Source organism: Phoenix dactylifera, chromosome 9, assembly GCF_009389715.1.
Source record: "Phoenix dactylifera cultivar Barhee BC4 chromosome 9, palm_55x_up_171113_PBpolish2nd_filt_p, whole genome shotgun sequence".
Lineage (NCBI taxonomy): Eukaryota > Viridiplantae > Streptophyta > Magnoliopsida > Arecales > Arecaceae > Phoenix > Phoenix dactylifera.
The window spans coordinates 4,801,359-4,819,608 of NC_052400.1; the positions used below are offsets into that span (position 1 = coordinate 4,801,359).

General features: G+C 37.6%; 1 protein-coding gene across 1 annotated transcript in view; it reads right to left on the reverse strand.

Annotated features, from left to right (window-relative positions):
- Window positions 1-2,434: 2,434 nt before the first annotated feature.
- Window positions 2,435-18,250, reverse strand: part of LOC103696405 (probable 3-deoxy-D-manno-octulosonic acid transferase, mitochondrial) — a 54,079-nt gene continuing 38,263 nt past the window's right edge. The window contains 5 exon segments of the mRNA XM_039129871.1: window positions 2,435-3,041; window positions 3,043-3,135; window positions 3,607-3,677; window positions 3,776-3,895; window positions 18,150-18,240. Of these exon segments, the coding sequence (XP_038985799.1) occupies window positions 2,946-3,041; window positions 3,043-3,135; window positions 3,607-3,677; window positions 3,776-3,895; window positions 18,150-18,240 (471 nt within the window). The 3' untranslated portion in view covers window positions 2,435-2,945.

Below are 18,250 nucleotides of genomic sequence, written 5' to 3' on the forward strand. Positions count from 1 at the left end.
AAAATGATTCGGATCCAATTTTAGGACCCGACCTGAACCCGCGGGTTCTAAAATTTGGGTCGGGTCGGGTCTACGCGGGCCAGGTTAGGTCCCGGATCGACCCGACCCATTTGCAGCCTTACTAGGAGAAGAATCAAGCTACTACAAAAGCCCAATAAGAACGAAAAAAATGAGATAGCAGCTAAATCCAAAGCACTAGAACCACCTGACTATCAAAAGTAGCCACTACTCGAAATCTAGATTAGCAAACTTGACTTTAGGTTATAGTCTAGTCTACCTATAGCACAAATATCAAAGAAATTTTTTCGCACCATGTTGACAACATCAACCTAAATTGTGGAGATTCATTGAAGAATATTTTGATTGATAAATAATTTTATAGGGGCCATTTTTTTTCTAAAATGAAGGTATTAGAAGTATTATTTTGAAAATAATCTAATACATGATTTTTTTGTTTGTTTCTATGCATCTTTAATGTCGTATGTTTACGAAGAAAGAATGGATTATGCAACTTCATTTTCAAAAGTTTAATAAGAAATATAGTCTAACTCATTGATAACCTGCTATCATTAAAAGGAAAATATAAGCTAAAATTCAGTATAAAGCCTTTTATATTGATAGCTATTTCATAACAAGCAAATGCCTCATGACAAAAAGAACCATATCCTACAATGAATGTAACTAAATTGTGATAACGTTTTCCCATTATGAGCCTCTTCCTATCTCTTGCATAAGATTCATTTGTTTTGACATTTACTCAAAAACTATTTATTTTAGTAAAATTTCTCAATCTTCCAATAGTGAAATTTCTCTCTTCTAGTGTTGGACCAAATGTCAAATATGTTATTTTAGTCCATCGCAAAGTTATGATATACTTTTTATGATTATTATACTCTAAACAAGAATCTTTCTAAAATTGTTGTGTGCTCCACTGTAATAGAGTTGAAGCATGCACCAACTTTTTCACTTTATATGTTTTGATTGTTACTCATAAAACTTTTTTTTTTTTTTCGAATTGGCACCCTGGTTTTGGTTTGGACAGTGAAAATGTTATGCAACAACCACTATTCCCATCATACTGAACTCAATTATAGGATGATAGGCAAATAGTAACAATTTTTTAATTATTCCTAAACCATAGACGTAAGAAAACTTAAGATTTTGATGGGAAGAAGTGTTACCCCAATACTCGCACCTCTTAGATACCAAGACTTTTAGATTCAAATCTTAGATTATGCATCCCAAGAATTAATCTCTCTCTTAAAGAGAAAAAAAACAAAAATTTAGTATCTTTGACCCCTTTATAGGAACTAAACATTGTAACCTTAGTTATTTAATGCCAACATCTCCTATTCTTCCGTGTGGTCATTTTCAACAACTTTACAACTATTGCTTGTCTATGAAAACTTTTGATTGTATTTTGGAAAAATAAAATTATAGTACTACAATAATGGCTATCATTGGTCTCTAGAATAGAAACTAATATAAATAGCAATTTGATTGCCAATTTTTTACTCATTGAACATAATATTTATTTGAATTAAACAAATACTGTAAAGAAGAAATAACAATTGTTATTCGCATACATGTTTCTATATGCATAGGTTAGTTGATTTTGTATACTTAAAATGGCTAATAACATTATAATGTCATTTAGACTGGTTTTCCTATACCAACCAAACGGTCAAGGATGGGTCTACTCTGAACCGCAGATGCTTAAAAAGCCGAGCATCATCCAATTTGATTCAACCCAACTACACCTAAGTTCCACCCAACCATGAGCTCTTAGACCCAAGTGTGTAATTGTATGGTGCCATTAGCCTTCGCAAAAGAGAAAATAAGGTTATAGAGACGGCTGAGGTTCAGAAAAACCACCTGAGCTCACTAGCAATACAAAATATAAATATTAAGTACAAAACTTACGAACATGCATACACGACTTCTGTTGGCATGGCTTTAACATTCCAACACACAAGCTTTCTTATGTTAAGAATGGACAAGATGATTCGCACTCTTTATCTTGCTGTAGACATCTTGAGACATTTGCAAATCAAAACAAGTTACAATCACAATCTAGTCTTTTCCAACTATTTTGGTTCAGCATAATGGATCCCATTTGCCGAGTATTCCTATGTAGAAATTATGAGTATTCTCATACTAAAATTATAGCTTGATAAAAGAAAATGTTCTATTTCTAAATATAAAATCGTATAAGTGCAAAGAATAGTTGAATCTTGTTTTTATGTCTTGTACTGTGATGAATGGTATGTATGGTACCGACTAAGATTTCTATTATATCTGAATATGCCAACCCCGGGCTGCACATAAAACACATGCGCGCGCATGCGCGCGCATGCGCGCGCATGCGCGCGCACGATACCCTGCTAAACCCACATCCCGCATACAACATAGACAGGACAAAGAGAACATGAAGTAGGAAAAAGAGTTCTTACTGTTGCACATAAAAAGACTTGTTCATTGATGTCTTGACTTGTGATGAATGGTGTGGATCATGCCAACGTAGGTTTCTGATTTTTTCGGAATATGGCACTAGTATCCTTTTTCCACCATGTGTAGTAGCATACTAGCATCCACATCCACCCATGAACATGTGCACATATTAACACATGCGCGTGCACCCCCTCTTACAACCACCGCCGGACATAACATAAACAGTACGAAGAGAAGATAAGAAAAGAGTTCTCACTATTGTACATGGACGGCAGCAAAGAAATCAAAACTGGGTAAAATGGCGTGCACAAAATGGTAGGCTGAAGGAGCTGGTTGTCAGCACCAATTGACAGGCAAATATATATAAGTACTTTGCTACATCTGTATATCGGATTCCGACGCTACAGAATTGTAGATAGATCAGAGAGAATAGCCTTCAAATAAGATGAATCAGAGTCCTCATGTCAGGAGTCACTTTCAGATTTGGGCCAAGATCATCCTCCATCTAGTTTTCGGTGGGCTATTTCGAGAACAAAGTTACTAACAAGATTCCACACTCGGTGCACAACCCCATTCGAAACAGCTGAAAAATGCTCGTCTTGCAGCCTCTTGTCGTGCTTTTAAAACTTTGACCTCACCGAGCAGCTGTTTGAGTGCTTCTACTAATTCAATATTTCCTCCCACCTGTAAAGAGGTGAAATATTTAATACAAAGGAATAGTAAGCAACCTTTGATCAAATTTTCAAGGAAAAATCTGAATGTATCGAAAAATTGAAAGCAATCAGCTTTGATGCCTTAAGCATGTGACGCTTGTAGCAGAGACTACAAAAAAAGAGTCATAGTAAAATTGGTAATTCCACTATTATGACTATATTCGCATGCCACGTTTTGTATTTCAACAACAGATGAACAGCATGCAGTCTAAAGTTGCAGCAGCTCATCTTACATGGAATTAGCAGATCAACATAACAATTTGATGTGACTAGGTTAAAAAAAACTCAAGCTTCCTCAAGTTACAAGGTTCACAGCTGGAAAAATCAACGACCATAACAACTTAACGGAGTTATTAAGCGAGGACCATTTCAGTGCACCTAGAACCTTGGTCTGGACTTGACACATGCAGATTATTAACAAAGAAAAATGGACCCCCCTCACCTGCATAATTGACAAACGATCTGATTGTAGCATTTCCACTAACATATTGGAGAAATGTCCAACATAAGGACCTGAAAGTTGGTCAAAGCATAGAAAGGAGCATCATGGATCCAACATATAGAAGAGCGCGCCATTGTTGTCGCGCATGTATGCTTTACATGTGCTTTACCTGTCAATACAGCACAACCAGCTGCAGCAGCTTCAGAAAGATTGTGTCCAGCTAAACCAGGTAAAAAGGAACCTCCAATCACAGCTATTGGGGTAACCCTATAGAGCATTCTTAGTTCACCTGTATCATTAAAGCAGCCATTATCGGACAATAATTGATAAGATACTATAAAATATTCGATCAGTAATTTTTTTTAAATTGCATCAATGTATATAGTTTATCAAATAAATCATGTGAAACATGAGAGTGGGACTATATATTTCTTTCAGATGCTATGATGAGTCAGTGGGCCATTATATACCATGTCCCATAATATTCAATGGGCAAATCCCAACTTCACACTCTGCATCTTCTGAAGCTCATGATATATAGCCTATAGCTTAAAACAAACAACTTGTTCAGTTTGGGGTACACAATCCAACGATACAGAAAGCATATAAAATGATAATTGCAACTCAAATCTGGGGAGCTTAGTCCATCAAGTGGTACATTCACATAAACCTCCACCCTCAACCATGATCCTTGACTATCAGAAATAGATGGGACAATCAAAACATAGCATTTACTAAAATTCGTAAAAGACAAACTGATTGGGTTTGTTATACTTTGGTTACACATAAAATGTATATCTACCAACTCAAACTTCTGCCAAAAAAAAATCACCTTATCGGGACCTACACAAACAAATGCAAAAAATTATATTACTAAACTAACTACTTCAATCTCCTCAAACACAAACCCAGCCTCCAACACCACATTACCAGAGAATGCATTTGCTACCTGAATGGCACACCATGCCACGTGTCAAAAACTTCTATGTTGAAGAAACTATATCACTCAATGACTGATTGATCTGGAGAAAAGGAGGACATAATGGCATAGAATCAGGCAGGAAAGTGTCCAGATCAAGACCACATGCAATGAAAGGTTCTGACGATCAGGAGGTTAGGGTCTTACCTCTACCGGCAACTTCTTTGGAGAACTTGCCAGTCAATTCCATATCTAATGACCATGATTTTATGTTGCTAATCTAGCCAACCTTCCTCTCTAGTGTCTTCTTTCTTTTTTGTGTTTTTCTGTTACAATCTAGTTTAGGAGAGAAGTAGATAATAAATAAGAGCTGCTTTTGCGCCCACTTGAGAAAATTAATGTTGCCTATATCCAACTGTCAGAAGAATCTTAAAACAACTTTTTGGAGAAGGTGGATTTGAATTATGCACACCAGCACTCCTTTTCTTTCTTTTAAGAGTCTTAATTGGATTTAATAAGTGGCTGCTATGCTAGGCTTACCTTAGATAAACTAGATCATAGTTTGTAGGAATCTTAACTTAAGTCAAATAAGTTGGAAAATGTAGGGGTCTTTGCCAATTTATTTAGGTCTTTCACTTTCCAATTTTAAGATTCCTATATTAATTGTAAAATGTCTTGGAAAGGCAATGAAAAGTCCTACTGACACGGGAGTGCAAGGAGAGTTCTTTCCAACCAGGGAAGCCAAAAAGAAATTTTGTCTATAGTGATTTTGACATAGGTGCTTAAGGAGAGTCCTTTTCAACCAGGAGAGCCAAAAAGAAATTCTTTCTATGGCAATTTATTTTTGGTTTATGCCTAAGCAAAGGCAAATTTTGGAACGCCTATTTATGGTGTTTTTTCTTTTTTTCTAAGTTTAGGATGCTTTTTCTCACGTTTTTGGTTATGATCTTATTTCTTATGGTTTTTTTTTCTCCCCACGTTTAGGATTATTGATTGTAATTGCTTGAAAAAGCATTCCAAACGTACCTATATAAAGGCATGCCCTATGTTATATTTTCAGAGAATTTAATTTCAAGTTTGAGTGAATTAAGGATTAAGCCTTTGGCTTGACGAGTTTCTTCTTTTGGGTGATTGTGTCTCTAGGCGTTTCTTTGGGTGGTGAGCATGTTCTTGCTTTGTATCTCAGAAAGATTTTCTTTGAGTGGTGATCACTAGAACTCTGTATCCCTAGGAGAGATTTCTTTGGGTGGTGAGTTTTTTTATCAAACTCTATATTCCTTGGGTGGATTTCTTTAGGTGGTGAGTTTTTATCTATCCATTGTTTTTGTCCTTGGAAATTTGGGTTTACTATTATTCTCAGATTCCTGGGTGGTTCTGGTTTGCCTGTTGTGTTAGTCTTCCCCGTTTTATTTTTTTTCTCGACGTCAGATTTAGTATTGGAGCCTCATGGCGGCCGTGGTGGAAGAGGCAGGAAGTTGAAGGACCAAACCACGAGCGGAATTTTTGTGATGCTACGAATGACGAATTGTGGAGAGAAGTGCAGCGGCTTCAACAAAATTCGGCGTGTCTTCAAACTTTGAGACATAATATCCCAAATCATGAATCAGAGGAAGAAGATTCACATGATGAGGAAGAAGAGACCAATTTTTTTCATCGTGATCATAGCCCGACATCTAATCGTTCCCTGAAGGAGTTGCGAGTTTCAATGAGAGTTCGACATCAAAGTTGATATTCCTGATTTTGAAGGAAGGGCGCATCTTGATGAGTTCATTGATTGGCTGCATACGATGGAGCGTGCCTTTGAATACAAAGATATACTAGAAGATCGCAAGGTGAAAATTGTAGCCATCAAGTTGAAGAAACACGCCTCTATCCAGTTGGAGGATCTCAAGAAGTACAGGATATGTGAAGGAAAAAGACGAATTGTGGCATGGAAAAAGATAAGAAAGACGCTAAGACAGAAATTTCTTCCAGATAATTACAGACAAGATGCTTTTCTCAAGTTTCATAATTTTAAGCAAAAAGATTTTTCTATGGAAGATTGCATTGCTGAATTGGAGTATCTAATGTTGCTGTGTGATGTTGAGGAGCTCGAGGAACAAACCATAGCTCGTTATCTTGGCGGGTTACGTGGTGAAATTTGTGACGTGGTACAATTGCAACCTTATTGGACTTTTAACGATGTGTGCAAGCTTGCAGCAAAGGTGGAGAAGCAATTGAAGGAGCCGCGTAGGAAAGTTTTTCGCCCTACAAGTCGTGGCACTCCTTTTTAACTGGGGGAATGCCGGACCGTCTAAGATTAATTTCACCAAGGTGTCTTTGTGAAAAATTTCTTCAAAGACAAAAAGTTCAGCAGTTGGTTCTAGTCATTCCCTTGCTCCTACCGGTTGTTGGTGCTTCAAATGCTAAGGTATAGGCCATATTGCATCTGATTGTCCTAACCGTAAAATTATTTCTCTTGTGGAGGAAGACGAAGGTGAAGTCGAAGATTTGGGTGAGCGAACATATGATGAGGAGGTAGAAGAAGAGAAAGTGGTTTATGCCGATCAAGAAGAAATTTGTAGGAGCTTGAGGCGCAGCACAAGTAGAAGATAACGAGTGGCTTCGCAACATCTTCCATCACGATGTACTTCCCATGGCAAAGTCTGCTATGTGATTATTGACGGAGGAGCTGTGAGAATGTCGTGGCAGCATCAATGGTGGAGAAATTGAAGCTCAAAATAGAAGATCATCCTCAACTATATAAGCTTTCTTGGCTTTGCAAGGGTAATGAGGTAAAGGTTCACAAGCGTTGCCTTGTTCAATTTTTTATTGGCAAGAGATATCCCGGTGAGTTACTTTGTGATGTTATACCTATGGATGCTTGTCACTTATTACTTGGTCGTTCGTGGCAATATGATAGAAAAGTGATACATGATGGGTTCAAAAATATGTATTCCTTTGTGAAGGATGGGGTGAAGATTGTGTTAGGGCCTACTAAGATCGAGAGTAGTCCCAAGTCTTCTAAAGAGGAGAAAAATAATCTTTTGTCCAAGACTAAAATTAAAAAGGCCATAGCGGAATCTCATAGAACCTATGCCCTTGTTATTCTAGAGGAGAATGAGGACATTGTTTTCAATGAAATTCCCCCTGGACTACCATCTATGAGAGAGACAACATTGCATTGACTTCATACCCGGTGCTAGTATCCCAAACAAGGTAGCATATAGGATGATTCCTAAGGAGCAAGAAGAGTTACAAAAGCAAGTAGACGAGTTGATTGCTAAAGGGTTAATGAGGGAAAGCATGAGTTAATTTGCGGTTCCAGCTCTTCTCGTGCCTAAAAAGGATGGTTCTTGGCGTATGTGTGTTGATAGTATAGCAATGAACAAAATCACAATCAAGTATCGGTTTTCAATTCCACGTCTTGATGAGCTACTTGATCAATTACATGGTGCTTCTATATTTTCGAAGATTGATCTTAGGAGTGGTTATCATCAGATCCGAATGAGGCTGGGAGACCAGTGGAAGATTGCATTCAAGACAAGAGATTGATTGTATGAGTGGATGGTTATGCCATTCGAATTGTCAAATGCTCCAAGCACTTTTATGCGCCTTATAAATCATGTGTTTAAACCTTTTATTAGTTTGTTTGTTGTGATTTACTTTGACGATATTTTAATGTACAACAAGCACATTGATCAACACTTGATGCATCTTCTCAAGTTTTTGAGAAGCTTCGGGAGCAAAAGTTGTATGCGAACTTGAAGAAGTGTCACTTTTGCACTACTAGCCTTATCTTTTTAGGCTTTGTGGAAGTGATGGAATCAAGATGGATCCAAGCAAGGTGGAGGCGATCACAAGAGGGCTTGTTCCGAAGTCTATTCATGATATCCGAAGTTTTCATGGGTTAGCTTCATTTTATCGTCGATTTATGAAAAATTTCAGTACTATTATTTCTCCTATCATTGATTGTTTGAAAGGGAGAGTCTTTATGTGGACTAAAAAAGTTCAGAAGAGTTTTGAGGTTTTGAAGAGGAAGGTAACTGAAGCTCCTCTGTTAGCATTGCCGAATTTTGAAGACCATTTGAAGTAGATTGTGATGCTTCTAATGTGGGGATTGGTGCTGTCCTTAGTCAAGAAGGTAAGCCTATTGCCTATTTCAGCGAGGAGTTGAGTGAGTCTCGGAGACGATGCTCTGTTTATGACAAGAAATTCTATGCTATCATGCGAGCCTTGGCTCACTGGAGCCATAATCTTTTGCCCAAGAAATTTGTTCTCTTTTCTGATCATGAAGCACTGAAATACATCAATTGGTAGCACAAGCTGAACCAACAACATGCTGAGCGGGTGAAATTTTTATAGACCTTGTCATTCACCGTTAAGCATAAGTCCGGACTTCAGAATAAGGTGGCCAACGCACTAAGTCGAAAATATTCCTTACTATCTACTATGCAAGTGAAGGTCTTAGGCTTTAAAGTTCTTAAGAAGCTGTATCAAGATAATCCGTATTTCGATACTATTCTAACTGAATGCATGAAAGGGCCATTTAATCATTTTGTCTCGCAGGAGGATTTCTTTTTAAAGACAATCGGTTATGCATTCCTCAATGCTTATTGCGGGAGGCAATTATTTTAGAAGCTCATGGAGGTGACCTAGCTGGACATTTTGAGCGAGATAAAACTCTATTGTTGGTGGCGTCTCATTTCTATTGGCCTAGAATGGAGCGAGAAATTATGAGGCACTTGGAGCGATGCAAGACTTGTCACATAGCCAAGAGTCATGGGCAAAACACAGGCTTGTATACCCCATTACCAGTTCCAAATTTACCATGGGAGAAAGTTAGCATTGACTTTGTGATGGGGCTGTCACGGACACAAAGAAACAAGGATTCTATCATGGTCGTTATTGATCGTTTTTCGAAGATGGCGCATTTTATTCCATGTAGCAAACTGTGGATGCTTCACATGTAGTTGACTTATACTTTCAGAAAATTGTGCGACTTTATGGCATGCCAAAAACGATTGTCTCGGATTGAGATACCAAGTTTATGAGTCTTGGCACCCTTTATGGAAAAAACTTGGAATGAAGTTACTTTTCAGCACGTCTCATCATCCTCAAATTGATAGTCAAACTGAAGTTGTTAATCGAAGCTTGGAAAATTTATTGGGGAGTCTTGTAGGTAAAAACATTTGTCAGTGGGATCTTGTGTTAGCTCAGGCGGAGTTTGCCTACAACTGTTCTGCAAGTCAAACTACTGGTTGTAGTCCTTTTGAAGCAGTGTATGGCCTTAATCCAATTAGCCCCTTGGATTTTGCCCCTATTCCTTCAACACAACCATTCAGTGGAGATGCCGATGAGCGAGTCAAGGCTATTAAGAAGATGCATGAGCAGATTAGAGAGAAGATTGTCAAGCAAAACGATAAGTATGTGCTAGTACCAATAATCATCATAAGCCGGTGCCTTCCAAGGAAGGAGATTTGGTATGGATTCATCTTCGGAAGGAGCATTTTTCAACTGAAAAGTATGGGAAGCTGATGCCTCGAGCTGATGGTCCATTCAAGGTGTTGCGACGTGTCGGGGAGAATGCTTACAAGATTGAACTTTTAGGAGATTGTTGTTTCAGCCACATTTAATGTATCTGACTTGTCCCCTTATCATGGAGATGAAGATGAAGCTGGTACAGACTCGAGAACGAGTCTTTTTCAATCGGGGGAGCATGACACGGGTGCTTAAGGAGAGTCCTTTTCAAATGGGAGAGCCAAAAAGAAATTTTGTCTATGGTGATTTTGACACAAAGCTTAAGGAGAGTCCTTTTCAACCGAGGGAGCCAAAAATAAATTTTTCTATAGTAGGAAAGGCAAATTTTGGAACACCAATTTATGGTGTTTTTTTCTTTTTTTCCCAAGTTTAGGATGCTTTTCCTCACATTTTTGGTTATAGTTTTTTTTTCTTATGGTAGTTTTCTTTCTCCTCACGTTTAGGATTATTGATTGTAATTGCTTGAAAAAGCATTCCAAATGTGCCTATATAAAGGCATGCCCTATGTTATGTTTTCAGAAAATTTAATTTCAAATTTGAGTGAATTAAGGATTAAACCTTTGGCTTGACGAGTTCCTTCTTTTGGGTATTCTATATCTCTAGGCATTTCTTTGGGTGGTGAGCTTGTTCTTGCTCTGTATCTCAGGGAGATTGTATTTGAGTGGTGATTACTAGAACTATGTATCCCTAGGGTGGATTCCTTTGGGTGGTGAGTTTTTTTTTTCCATCAAACTATGTATCCCTTGGGTGGATTACTTTGGGTGGTGAGTTTTTATCTATCCATTATTCTTGGTCCTTGGGGATTTTGGGTTTACCGCTATTAATCAAATTTCTGGTTGGGGTTGGAGTGTTCGTTGTTGTCTTTCCTCTCCATTTTTTCGGGCATCACCTACAGAGAGCCATTAGGAAAGTGTTATACATTTGTTACAAATAAGAAGTCCTCTTGAAGTCAGGATTAATTTGTCATTATTTTTCCCCTCTTCTCCCAATTCCCTCTACTTAAACATTGTTTCATCTCAATTTCTTTCTCAACACTTTACCACACTTAATTTTGTTTATACTTGCTCAAAATTGTTGTCTTTTCTTAGATTAACTGTAAGAATTTTCTTCTCCTTTAACTGTTATTGTGGAATCAATCTAGACATAGATCTGTCCTCCATATCTCAATCTCGATACATACTCACAGCTTTCCTTCACTCTAGAGTCATTAATTCTGAAATTTAGTCCTATAAGTAATCTCATCGATTTCTAGGATTATTTAACATGCAGACTCAGTGTTCTTGATGCAGGAAATAGCTCAATCCAATCATAAAGCCTAACAGTGACTGAACATTAAGCCCCTTCTCCTTGCCTTCAAACCACAATAAACCTTTTATTTCTACAGACATTACTTATTCAGGAAACTTGAAAAAATTCTAAAACTTTTAGATTCTCGCATTTACAAAAATACATACTTTCTGCCTTTTATCATAAGCAGACAACAAGCCATTGGAATTACTTGAACCCAAAATTTCATAGCCCCTTAAGCTAACCAGAACTATAGCACGTTATGAAGCATGGACATGGTTACGGAATATGGATACACCAACTAGGGAAAGCTTGAAAATGTATGATACAACATGGCTAGGATATATCAAGAAATATATAGTACACACTAAACACGTGCACATATGCGTTCTCACATTTCCTAAAATACATACTTTCTGCCTTTTATCAGAAGAAGACAACAAGCCATTGGAATTACTTGAACCCAAATTTTCGTAGCCCCTTAGGCTCACCAGAACTATAGCCAATTGTGAAGCATGGACATAGATATGGAATATGGATACACCAATAAGGGAAATGTTGAAAATGTACGATACAATATGGCTAGGATACATCAAGAAATATATAATACACACGCTATGTATGTAAATGTATACATGTATATATGTATATATACGCATATGTATGGATATGTATGTATATATGCATGCATTTATTTTATAAATACTACATGCATACATACACAACAAAATACGCATGTATGTGTATAAAAAAGAAAACTGATAAAGCATAATATGCTATCATAATAATATAGTTCATACTTTATAGAGTAGCTTTAACTTTAGTCCACACTTTATACAGTAGTATTAACTTCTACAAGCTCAACATTAGTCTTTCCTCCATAGACCATAATCTATATTTTATAATTTAATATAAATATCGATAGACTACAAAATTGACCTTCCTTAATAGGAATATTTCAAGTGCATCCAGGGAGTATCTAAAGTGCAATCCACGATGAATCCAAAGTGTTTTTCAAATTTTGAAAAATAGGATACTTAACAAAGGTATCAGAAACTGATGTGAGAAGTATCCCATAAGTATAATAATCCAATATGAATACAATATGACACATGGTTTGTAGTATCGATCGGTACCGTACTATACTGGTACCAAACCAGTATGTTGTATCATACTGTACCAACACTTAGTACGCCGAGTTGTATCCGACACTCGGTACGCCGAGTTGTATCCGAGCTGTATCGTACCGACACTGTAATAGGATGGTGTCGGTACGGAGTCTAGTACCGAGACAATGAACTTTGATAGATACGATGAGTGATTGAACTATCTATGCTTAGATAACAGGCCATCCTCATGTAGTCCTACATCAACAACACAGGAAAAATTCAATGCTTTTGTCTATGTTCTCATTGTGAATCATAGGAAAATCAATCATGCTATATCTATCCTTAACCATTCCAAGGAGATTTCCTTTTTGGATCAGGTCCCAATTTTGCAATCTCCCCACTCTTGTCCTCCAAACTCAAATGCTTCACATAACTGCAGTAGTTAATTCACCAACAAAATATTCAAAAATGGGCCAAGACATTTCAGCCTTATTCTCAAAGAACTGATCTCATCCTATCACTCCGTATGCATAAAATGTATTTGCAGTACAGTATATCAGCCTAAGTTCGGGAAATATATTGAGCTGCCTCCTTCTTCCACCTGTCTGTTATTATATTGGCAAGCATAGGCAACTTGTTCCATGATGACCGACCAACAAGTTGCAACAAAGTATGCATCAAACATTACCAAATATGAATGATCACTAAATGTTCTCTTGAAACTAGGAACAACTCACAGAAAGGTCACAGCTGTGGGAAATATTATCCTCTAAATTTCATGATTATAGTTGAGACTACTTCTTAACGTATGAAATCAATTCCTTAAAAAGGTTGAAATGTGAGTATGGGGAATAAATTGATCAATTACTAATAGATTGGCTTTAACATTAGAAAAGCACTTGTCAATTCTAACTTCTATTATATAGAAGATGAGATACCTCAAGAATACTCCCTTTTAACATTTTCTACTTGACTATTCAAAAAATTGACTATATAGTTTAATTACTATTAATATCTTTCATGTGTAGCCCTAAATTCGTTTGCTGCTATTGGCAAGATAGATACTCGGATATGCTTCAAAACTCTATGTGTATATCCATGTAAAGTTGGTGCATTTATCCTATGGACACCATACATCTATGTTATATCAGAAGCCAAAAATCATGTAACATATTTTGGCAAAACATAAGGTCTAATCAACATATTCACGAGCACTGTAACAAGTGCAACTCAAATGATAGGTTCTAATGAAAGCCATAACTTGTGTGGACGGAACCAACTGTAATAGGCTCCTTTTAACTGCAATTTCCCCTTTTGAGATTCTTCAGAAGAATTGAATCTCCAACCTACAGAAAGGAAAACCATGTGTATCATTGAAGATAGACAAAGGAGGGCAACCTTATGCTCTAGGTTCAAAGCATTTAGAAAGTCCTATATGACAGTTCTAATTAACTATATCAAACTTAATTGCAAATTTATATGCCATCTTAAAAAGCATCATGCCCTACAGGCATTTCATCATATTTGGAAAAAACATATATACTTGAAGAAATATAAATAAGTCATGCATGAAAGACATCAAACAAATGAGGGATGCCTAAGATTTGGAGTATGCATGCATAGTCCATTATATATTTTACCTCTTTCCATTGCAATGCAGCAATTTTCCCTTCAAGGTCATGAATCCTATGAAATAGTGTCACCATTCTCTTGATTCCATTATTTAAGAGCAAACTTTGCTGATTTAAGGAGGTAGGCAATTCTGAATGTTGGAGAGCCCGCCCTATTTACTACCAAGCTCAATCACCACCTCCTATGATTCCATATAAGCTAGAAGTTTTCAAAATGGGATGGTGATCAGCACACTAAATTAGTTGCTGCAGCAGCAGTGAGGGGCAATGGTCCAAGAAAACCCTCGTCGGTGCTCCAATCATGCTTCAGGGAAGAGGACAATCCATCTGTTATTGGCCACTACATGATCTAATTGCTCCCATACTAGAGCTCCACAACTCTATTATTGCAGTATGTAAATGGCTGTCCATCAAACCACTAATTTGTAGCAATATTATGTTGCAGAAACTCCAAAAAATCTTAGCTGTCTTGTGTGATTTGATAAATGGAAAAAAACATCATCTATTTTGTTTCCAACCTCATGATCAACCATAAATTCAATGGCTTGCTTACCTTGATTTGTGACGTGGCCCAACTCAAGCACGCTCTTTTGTTCTTTTTGGCCACTATCCCCTCATATCCACCTTGGCTATTAGTATTATGTGCCACATTTCTCACTCACGATCTCCTATTCCTAGAGGCTTGCTTCTTTGACTAATTGATTTAATTGATCTCATGATCAGCGACTTGAGATTGTCTATGCGAGGATTCAAAGGGGGAGGGGTAACCAGGTTGAAGTAGCACTTGACTAGTGGCCATCCTGATATATGTATATGCCGAAAATGCCCACAGAAGGTTCAGCAACTGATGAAGCACTTCACTGATTTTAGAGCAGTGAAGGGAAGAAGTGACAAAAAGAAGACAGATGTAGGCCGTCGAGCGGTAGAACCACCTTTCTATCACTTTTGAGAGTTAGAAAAGACTTCCGCTCCATATGATAAGAAGGCCCAGATTCAGACAGCCATTCAGGCAAACTTGGATGATCAGTGGCACCAGGATAAGGTGGCCAGCCATAGGGCATGATTTGGGCCCTCACACTACGAGTCAGGTTTTGATTCTATGACCAACAGAGCATATCTATAGTTCAGGAGGGACCTCCTCACTTAGGAAGGTCGTTCAGTAGAAGCGGTGGCCTGTAGTTGAATCTACGATGGAAGCTTTGGACCAACAAGATTAAGAAGACCTCTAGAGAGATTCCACCAGGAGCCACCATCCATGATTTAGATCCACATGCCTTCCCCAGCAAGATTCAAAGCAACAGAGAGTTGACTTAAGAAGAAGAATATGTGGCGAGCTATTAGATCTGCGGTTCTACTTAATCACATCCCAACGAATGCGCAGGCAACACGTACTATAGGTTGTCATTTTCCTCCATACAAGTTGTCAGTTCTGAGTGTAGATCCTCCAAGACTAAAGGACATCGATGGTGAGCTTCTTGACAACGGACAAAGAAAAGCTACAGAAGTGGATTGCTTTATACTAGAACAAGTGGCTCATATATAGACTGACGGTAATGAATGATGGTTGGACCAGTCATACCATACGAGGCATCAATTTCTTAACATATTGGGACCCAAACTTTCTTCAGAAGTCAATTGAAACTTCCAATCAAGTGCACGATATCATGTACATCCTCATATTGATGAAGGTGATTAATCAAATAGAAAAAAATATCGTGCAAATCATCACTAACAATGGGCCAAAATATAAAGCCCCCAAGAAGTTTTAATGGAATGACAACCATATTTTCTAGATCCCATATGCTGCATATTATATTGAACTCATGTTGACGAAGATTAGAAAGATTCATATAGTGCAATAGACAGTGGAGACATCCCAAACCATCATCAGATTTATTTATAACCACACATGGGTTCTATCATTGATGAGGAGTATGTAGGGAGAAATCTTGAGATTCGTGTGATGCAGTTTGCTACTAGCTAAATTGCACTTAGTAGTTACTCATACAATCTATCTTATATGTAATTTTCTTCAACATTTTTGCAGCAGAATGGTGGATTCATTTTGGTTTGCCGGCAAAAAAATCTTAAGTGGCTAGCCATCCGGATCCTACCCCAGACAATCTCTTTCAATGGCTGTGAGCGCAACTAGTCCATCTTCACCCTCATCCACAATAAGTAGAAGAATTGTTTGACACAAAGGCATCTCAACAACCGTGTATATGTTAACTACAATATAAGGTTGAGATAGAAATGCATTCAAAAGGAAGTAGAGTTGAAGTAACACGAACCCGATCCATAATACTTTTGTTAAGGGTGAGGATGATCCTATGATCAGATGGCTTGTGACCAACAGCAGGAGATGGAGCTTGATGAGACAGAATTGTCTCCATGACGGGCTAGTTTCGTAGCCAGCAAGACTAGGGTGGATGCAGGGCAATGGACAAATCGCAACATTCCACGCATCCTTCCAGCCGATCAGCCACAGCCACAGGGGTCACTAGTTTCAATCATTACATGACTCCTTGTCCAAGATATCCTCTTAGAAAAATGATCGAGTTGCTTAGACAATGCCACCATGTTATCTGGCCTTCGATTCACCAGTGAGTCTCCATTTACATATGCCACACAGAATAAGAACCATGATGCACAAGCTGATAGAGCCCTTAAGGATACAATTGCAAATAGGAGATGGGCTCCTTGAGGTTATTTAGGTCACAATGCAGCTGCAGATGACCTCGTATGTAGAGTGGGATCCATAGACGTATCAGATTTCAAGTCGTATGCTAGATCCTAGTATCCGCCGCCATAGGCCGCCTATGATCCATACAAATATAGATAGTGCATCTGAGGCATCCTCTTTTAGTGGCTACTATCCTACGCAACCTGGAGCATCTTACAGGTCAGATTTTACTATCGATATATTCGGACGGGCCCCTCCACAGTCGTATTATCAGTCAAAGGACACCTCTCAAAGCTAAAATTTCAGTGAAAAATCCGAGACTAATTATAACCCAGAGCGTGTTCCTCATAGAATGAGCACATAGACCTACAACACCGCTTGATTAGAGAGGTGGGTTGATGTGCATTCTGATTATGCTAATGATCTAGATATCTACAAGAGACATTGCCACTCAATGAGATTCTAAATATCAGTATGTATGGTGCACTTTAAATACATATAATCGGTTGTATCATTTTATGTTATATATCTATCTAATTGATTTTAGGATATTTCATATTGCTTATCCTGGCATGCAAAACTAGGATTACCACCTTTTTTTCTTTACATTTTGAATTTGGCCTGTCACTAATGCAAAAGCTTGATAGCAAATCCAATGACAGATTTGCCAGATTTTGTCTTCCTAAGATAGGATTGTTTCAGAGAATGCCAAAATGTTGCAGAAACATCAAAACAAAACATCAAAAAGCATCATTCTGGATGTACCAAGGTGATAAAACATCAAAATATCAAGAAACATCAAATTACACTTAATATCATTCAAAATTTTTAAAAAATGATTGCCATTAATTGAAGCTTAAAAAATTGAAAAAAATATGGCATGCTACTTCGGAACTGACACGCCACACCATATAGTGTTCCAGTATGGTACTAAGCCGATACCGTACTAAATCGGTCGCTGACCAATACAGATCCTGGTATTAGTTTAATGAATCTTAGTTTAAGCATTGGTTTTCAAGGGTTTTAGAATCTCTTTGAATAGCCACTAAAATCCCATTTTGCTGTTATGTACACAATCTCCAAATTTTGAGGAAGTCTTCATGAAAGCGTGATCATAAATTGGGCCTTTAGATCCTACCCTAGGTTGCATGTTCCCCACTATCAAGAAGATAATATATCAGAGTTAAATCGAAAGTATCTAAAAAAGAAATATGTGTGGAGGTTCTGCGGAATGAAATTTGTGCAACAAATAATACGATAGTAAACATAGTAATATATGAGCAAATCACAGCAGAAAACGTATTAACAAGCCAAAATGCAACGATGTTTAATATTGCATAATCTACTACACAATTGAAGACCAAGAATAAAAATATTAATTTCAAGATACCAACCTAATGTGTCCACTACGTAGATGTTTGTGCAAGATGAAATTATTTCATTTCGGGACCTCAATGCAACATTCAGCCCCTGACTCTTTAATGCCTATACAAAC